This window comes from Artemia sp. Qi Xiang Cuo, chromosome 12 (assembly GCF_049724085.1).
Source record: "Artemia sp. Qi Xiang Cuo chromosome 12, ASM4972408v1, whole genome shotgun sequence".
Classification (NCBI taxonomy): domain Eukaryota; kingdom Metazoa; phylum Arthropoda; class Branchiopoda; order Anostraca; family Artemiidae; genus Artemia; species Artemia sp. Qi Xiang Cuo.
In genome coordinates, this window is record NC_142805.1 from 58963183 (window position 1) to 58970997 (window position 7815).

At 35.3% G+C, this 7815-nt stretch overlaps 1 protein-coding gene across 1 annotated transcript; it reads right to left on the minus strand.

Annotated features, from left to right (window-relative positions):
- Nucleotides 1-6750: 6750 nt before the first annotated feature.
- LOC148946342 (uncharacterized) lies at nucleotides 6751-7269 on the minus strand. Its single transcript, XM_089097672.1, has one exon. The coding sequence runs from the start codon at nucleotides 7267-7269 to the stop codon at nucleotides 6751-6753; it is 519 nt and encodes a 172-aa protein (XP_088953798.1).
- Between the last annotated feature and the right edge of the window lie 546 nt (nucleotides 7270-7815).

A 7815-nucleotide genomic window follows, 5' to 3' on the forward strand; every position in this document is an offset into this window, starting at 1 on the left:
AACATATGCCTTGAATTTGAGGTATGAGGTCTTGATAGGTGGGGAACAACTCTTTGCACCTTGTTAACTATATACGAAGTATGTTCCAATTATAAATTTTTTAAGTTTAAGTGGATTATTGGCATTTTCTTTTCTTTTTTATTCTGATCACTCGTACACAAGAAGGATAGGCAAAAACTCTGAATAAGGAAACTAGAATGACTTTGCTCAAGTAATAATTTGGTTTGAAACTGTTAAATCTTGTATCTGGATTTGATATTGGTAACGCCCAGGGGCGTCATTTCGGGGGGTGGGGGCAAGGAGGTGCAGTTGGCCACCAAAAAATTTGGAAAAAACTATTATATAGCCAATGTCCCTTGACTCCAAATATGGACCCCTATCCCCCCTCCGCAATAAAAATGCTGAAGCTAATCCTCTGGTAACACCAAATAATAGTGAAATCGAATAAATAATTTTGAACAGCACAAAAAAAATGAAAATAAAAAATGTATCTCCCCAAAAATTAAAAGCTTCAAGATACAGCTTGCCTAATTTCAAGTTTCTAAGCATTCTTTAGTTCCTCATGTGCCTCCAGAGGCACCTAAGGCTTTCTAATTTCAAGCAAGTTTCTAATTTCAAATTTCCACGCAAATGTTCCTTCCTTTCAAAAACTTCATTCAAGATATAAAAATTAGTTATTTTGGGATTTTAAAGAATTTGCCTTAAATCCTTGTGGGCAAGTAGAGGGTTGTATGTCCTTGATTGGATTTTGCAATCCGACGACACCCCTAGATCTTTTTTATTTTAGCAGGGTTTTGGACAAGTTCTCGTCAATTATATGGGCCAAATCCTGGAATAAGCAATTTTACGTAATTTTAAAAATAGTAAATATTACGCCAATTTTAGACATTTTTGATGGTTTTTCAAATACTGCATTCGTCTCAAAGTTCTCTTCAAATATATAGACTCTTATTCCAGAATTTTGCGTGTTTCATTTCCAATATTATTTTTATTTCAGCCTTGTCACGTTTAGTGTCTTTTGCATGTTTTGCTCCTTTCAAGTTTTCAACAGTTAGTTGAATCCTGGAATAGTTCTGCAGTTTTTCCTCAACAAAATGGTCCAGAATTGCGGAACTGTCAATGGAAAAAAACGTGTTTACCATTGTTAGCTCAAATTGGGATTTTAAAAGCTCCTCTTTTTCCATCCTAAGCTCTTCCAGTGTTTCTTCCCATGCAATCCTATATATAAGGGTATAACATAAGAGTCTATATATTTGACTTCAGTCCTGTAAGACAGATCTGCATAGTGTTAAAATAAAATAAATATAGCTATAAGTTTTGATTTTAAGTCCTTCTTTAATTTTGTGCGATAACTCTACTAGTTCATTTTATAAAGTTCATTTTGCTGAGATTTTGGGGTTTGAAAATCCCCCTTTGGAAAAACTAGGCCATTAGTGAAGAAATGATTACTCAAGTATTAGGTTTTTGATCTCCATTGATTCTAAACGGGCTCTCTCCACGCCCTCTTTACTATCTAGAGAAGATCTTTGTTTGAGTCATCATCTTTGTTTGAGGGCTCTCTCCTCGCCCCCTTTCCTATCTAGAGGAGATCTTTGTTTGAGTCATCTCTGTCAGAGAAGAAATCATTGATGCCTCTGCCCAATCGCTTTTTATAGGGTTTTCTTTTCTTCAGAAACTACATTTATTTTGCTTACATAATGCATTTGACTACTTTCAGCTTCTTTTTGGATGCTGTTATAATTACATATAATAATTAAAATAATGTCCTAATTACAATTTTAATTTACACATAATACAATAATTATAATTATTGTTCCCATAGTTTTTCAGATCGTTTTCAGTCTTCTCCTCTTCAGGTTATGAATAAAAGGATGTCTGTGTATTCCCTTACCCATTTGCAATGAGTCACTCGCCACTTTTGTAAGAGTTGCCAGATTTGTTGACAGTACAGCATAAGTTGGTAAATTTTATAGGATGGTAAATAAATTAAGATGGTAAATACCATATAAGATGGCAAATTGTAACCGCCTACAAAAAAGATTGTTGGCAAACTTGATTTGTGCGTAGCTTTCATTGATCTATTTAACCATTAAGTAAAAAAAAACAAGTTTTTCAAACTGAAAGTAAGGAGCAGCATTAAAACTTAAAACAAGCAGAAATTATTACGAATATGAAGGGTGTTGCCCCTCCTCAATAACTCGCCCTTTACGCTAAAGTTCGACTTTTTGTCCCAATTATTTAAGAACAACTGAAACAGAAGAGCCGTTTCATTAGAATAATAAGACTTTTGAAAAGTTAGGATAAAATATTGGCATAGAAACCGAAGTAATAAGGAGGGGGCAACCCCATTCCTATACAAAATAACTTTTTTAATGTTGGCCCTTAATTTCAGTTGAAAAAAAAATTTGTTTAATTTCATATCATTTTCTAAAATATACCGAAGAATCCAGCTCCCCCAATATGGATAATTACCTTCCCCCAAAAAATTCCTCCATAGAGAGATCCTCCAACGTATGAATTAATATTATTAATTCTTAATCATTATAATAAAAAATAAAAATCTCTTATTCTTGCAAACATTTTCCAACCTTAAGACAAATAAATTACACAAGCTCTATTAAAACTTAAATAGTTCTATTAAGTTTTCTCTAAGAATACCGAATCTATTATCTGTCAAACCAGTCAAAATTCCTACTGGTGGAACCGTTACCAAAATACTATATGAGCTTTATACCTATTTATTCTTTGTTTCATATATGCTAGCAAAAATTAACAAGTTTAACCTAAAGTTCTAGTCAAGTGAGACAAAGATTCATAACCTTTTGAAACAGGCGCACGAAATTTATTGTTATGCTTTAATCTTCAATACTTCTGCCCCAGTGTTCTTCACACGTGCTAGTTTAGTTGCATATCTTAGTATTGGCAAATAAAGGAAAAACCTTTAAAGTTTTTCAGGTGAGCACTGACGTGAACGTTTAAAGAAAAACGTTTTCCAGGTGAGCACTGAAAAACGTATTGATGAGTTAGTCCGAACTCATATTTGATGACTTTGTATATAAAAAACAACTAATAGAGATAATGAAAGAAATGCCATTGCCTGCTAAATTATTCTGCGTCACATTTAAGGTGCGGTCAAATATGTTGCTGCAAAGGTAAAAATTTCGGGTCGTTATTTATTGAGGTACATACCATTGAAGTTGACAAAATAATATTCACTAAAAGGCTGTTTTAAAATGAAAATGTCCAAAAAAAAAAAAGCCCGTTTATACTTGCATTTTGACTGATTTTGAACAGCGGTCAAAACTGGTTATAGACCACTGCTATAAGAAAAAGGGTAAAGAATACGCTGATCTCCATTTTTTTGCACTTGAGCTAGGATGTGCAATGGGGTTGGCGGCCAACCATCCTGTGCTTTCGTATACCCTTCCTATTTCCTTTCCCCCAATTTCTTCAGGTACCCATTTAGAGCTGGGTTGATTCTGGCAGAGTTACTATAGTCACGCTCTACTATAATACGGTTTGAGGCCAGACTAGCCATACTTTAAATAAAGATACTGAGAATGTTTTAGAATCCCAATTTAGAGAATTTAATAAAAAGTGATCATATTCCTTCTCTCCTCAAAATTGATTAGCTAGTCGTCTTAAGACGAATTCTTTCAGTAGACATCTCCTTTATTTTTTCATTGAATTTACTAGTTGAAAATCACCCTTGTTCGGTATTTTGTTATTAATTATCCCTCTTCGTTTATTTATACAAGAGGTGATTCACGTGCGAGAAAGCGTAAACATTACTACATTAAACTGAATTATGATAATTTTAGGTAAATGTGAGACAGACGAAATTAGACAATTATTATGTTAAGATATATCACGAAAGTTAAAGATACATTCGACTGGAAAAATACACGAGCAAGTAACCCTGTCCCTCTATTCAAACTGAACCCCAGAATCCCAGATTTAATCAGACAAATATTACTCATTTTCACTTTCCCTCTTTAGTCACTTATGGTGATTTCCAACTATTATCAATGAATAACATTGCACTTCACTAATGGTACCAGCCTGGAGTGGTTCAGGTGCAACATACTAAGTTACAGACGGATAGACCAATTTATCTTATTATTATATTAACCAGATAGCTAAAGAAACATTGGATAGAAGAAATACAAAAACTAAAAGTAACCCTATCTCCCCATACAGAAAAACGCAAGCCCAACTTAAGACTATTCTAGACTAAAACGTAAGAATTACGCTTTTACGTAGCCGAGCCTTCAGACCAAATTATTGTCCCTTTATACCTAATTAACCAAAAACTCCGTAAAAATCTTTTCTTCTTTTTAATATGACTACTTTCATCACTTGACAGTTAGTTTAAAATTTTCGACATGACAGATAATAATAGTTCTGATGACGATGTTTTAGTGATTGCGTTAGCACTACTTGCATCCGAGCAAAATGACAATGCCAGTGGCTCTAAGAAACGAAAGCAAAGGAAGCAGTGGGTACGTCCGATACTCGAAAACAATAAAAGAGTGAAGCTAGGGCAGTTAAACTTGCTTATTGAGCTTCTGCTGACTGACAATGATGAAAAGTTCATGAACTATTCACGCTTTTCTAGAGATAAATTTTGTGATTTATTAAGTAAAGTGCGGGCAAAAATAACAAAGAAAAACACAAATTATAGACAAGCCATATCCCCTGAGACTCGCCTAGCCCTGACATTACGTTATTTAGCTAGAGGAAACAGCATGACAACTCTACACTATGAGTTTAGAGCTGGAATTTCTACCGTGTCAGAAATTTTGAAAGAGACTGCACAGGCCATTTTTGACATTCTTTCTCCCAGTGTTCTCACTACGTCATCTGAGGAAGACTTAAAAGTCACTGCAACGCAGATCTTTACCTGATGGAAAATACCAAATTGCATAGGTGCTATATACCATCTATTGCATAGATAGTAAGCACATCAGACATCAATGCCCCTACAATTCTGGTTCACAGTTTTATGACTATAAGAACTATTTTAGTGTTACTTACTTACAACGTGGGATGCGAACTACACATTTTTGTTTTATTATGTGGGTGCTTACGGATCTGAGAATGATGGTGGTGTCTTTTCTCGGTCTGAATTTGGGAAGCGCACCGACAGTGGAGATACAGGCTTCCTCCACCCAAAAATCTCCGTGGAACTAACACTAGGCATAGACATTTTTACTTTACCAAAAAAAAAAAATTCAACAAACATCAGAAATAACTAGACAACCACATTAAGATTAAAAAAAAAATCTTGTTGGTGGCTGTATCTTCTAACCACCCTTTAACCAAAAATAAGTAAAAATAATAATAATTATTAATCAATTCTTATTTTTTCAAAAATAAAAAAAGAAGGTAAGGAAAAAAAAGTCAAGAAAACAATTTACATTGTCCCACTCTAACCATCCTCCCCCCAATCTCCAAAAGTTATACTCCTTTTTCAACCAAAAAAATTCGTTAACTTTTTCTTAAATGAAACTAAGTTATCGGCCGCTCTAATACTATCTGGGAGACCATTCCATACCGAAACACCAATGTTCCGTAAAGCAAAACTTGACCTTGTTGAATGTCGGATCTCACTGACCAAATGGTCAACATTTCGTGTAGAATAATCATGGTAGAGAGAATTGCGGGAAAATACATTCCAAAAGTACTCAGGAGATTCAGACACTGATAGACAAACAATGATAACTGATAATCACGCTGCTGCCCAACATTCAGAATGCCAAATTTTTTGTAAGATTGGCAGGTTTTTCACACTGGCACATCTCTCCGAGTACTCTGATTGCTTTATTCTGAACAATTTCTATCCTTTTATAGCCGATGAAATTACTGACCCATACCGAGCATCCGTACCCAATATAAGGGTCTACAATAGCGCTTTAAATGAGCTTGAGGGTTGACAGAGGAAAGGTATGCTTCAGTTTTCTCAGTATCCTGAGTCCTCTGGCAGCTTTAGCTGATACTATCTCACTGTTTTTTTTTTCAGCTGAGATTGCAGTCGATATGAAAACCCAAGTAACGGAGGTCATACACTTGTTGAATAACCTCAGAGGCATATACAAATACCGAATCCAGTGGGGAAAGAGTCCCAGTTCTTCTAAAAATCATGTAACTGGTTTCCTTTGCATTAACAGCGAGGCAACTCACACTCACAAATACGCGGAGACACTGAAGTGCAGGGTCAGCTTTTTCAACAGCTTCTTGAACAGACTTTGCAAAAACAGTTATAGCTGTATCATCAGCAAATGAAGTAACAACACCATCACTTATATAATACCGCAATGTATCTACGTAAACTAGGAACAAGAGAGGTCCCAGAACGGAACCCTGCGGCACACCACAAGTAACAGACATCAATTCACTGACAATATCTTTGTGCACAACACTTATAGACCGACCGAAAAGATAAGATTCAAACCAACTTAGAGCACTATTTTCAATTCCAAGAATTTTTAACCGCTTCAAAAGTATATTAAAATTAACTGTATCGAACGCTTTCTTCAAATCAATAAATACTGCTAAAGGAACTAAATTTCTTTCAAATCCATTATTCAAATTATCTAAAAGGTGATGCATTGCGTGCAACGTTGAGTGACGCTCTCTGAAACCGAATTGACTATCACTAACAAATCCAAAAGAATCTAAATAAGAATAAACTTGGGAATATATAACTTTTTCAAAAATCTTAGAAAATAAACGTAAAATTGATATTGGTCAATAGTTTGACAACTCATTCTTGTCACCTCCTTTGTGAAGTACAATCACTTTATCTTGTTTTAACGCACGTGGAAAGTCACCTTTTCTTATTGATAGGTTCACTAGGCATAGGAGAACCGGTAGGTAAGCACTTACAACTTTAAACGCCTTAAGGTTAAGTCCATCCATTTCAGCAGAGTTTGACTTTATCGACTTGACAGCTTTACTTAAGTCATTCAGATTACACTCAACAAAACTAAAGGATTGGGATTCACCTCGGTTGTCAAGGAATTCCTGTTCCGAAACCTGGTCACTATTCTTTCCTGCCTCGCTAGAAATATCACTACCAATTCTAGAGAAATATTTGCAAAATTCATTTGTAATATCCTTCCCATTATGGATATTATGACCGTTAATTTCCATTTTTTCTGGGAAAGCTGAAGATTTGCCAGTACCGAGCACATTCTTTATAGTTTGCCACGTAGCTTGCATATCACCTTTGTGTTGTTCAAACTTATAAGAATAAAACTGTTTCATTGCAGTTCTGCGAAGGGAATTTACTTTATTTCAAACCTTACGAAATGCTTTCCAACTACTATCAGACCCACAATTCAGGTATGCCTTAAACTGGTCACCCCTCACTTGCATAAGGTCAGTAACTTTATCGATAATACATGGCTTACGGGGAGTTCTCGTTCTTTTCTGGATCTCAAGAACAGGACAGTACCTATTATAGATTGGATCAAGAATATCCATAAACTTATCAAATGCTCGAGACGGATCATCATTAATATCCATCACTTCTTGCCAAGACAGCACACTCACTTCATCCTTGAACTTCTTCAGATTCTCGGCCTTCATCTCCCGTCAGAGATATTTCTCTTTGGCTATTTTAGGCTTCGAGATTGATCTGATCGTACAAACTGATGGGAGATGATCCGAACATGGAGTAACTGACGCGTCTGAATGGCATTGCGCAATGAAGTCAGACGAAACAAATATATTATCAATTAAAGCTGCCGAATGTTCTGTAATCCTTGTCGGAATAGTAACAGTTGGGTAGTAGTAATGACAAAGCATCAA

Bases quoted from the DNA above. Each gene is read 5' to 3' on its own strand.
- LOC148946342 (XM_089097672.1), bottom strand. From the start codon at position 7,269: ATGAAACAGTTTTATTCTTATAAGTTTGAACAACACAAAGGTGATATG.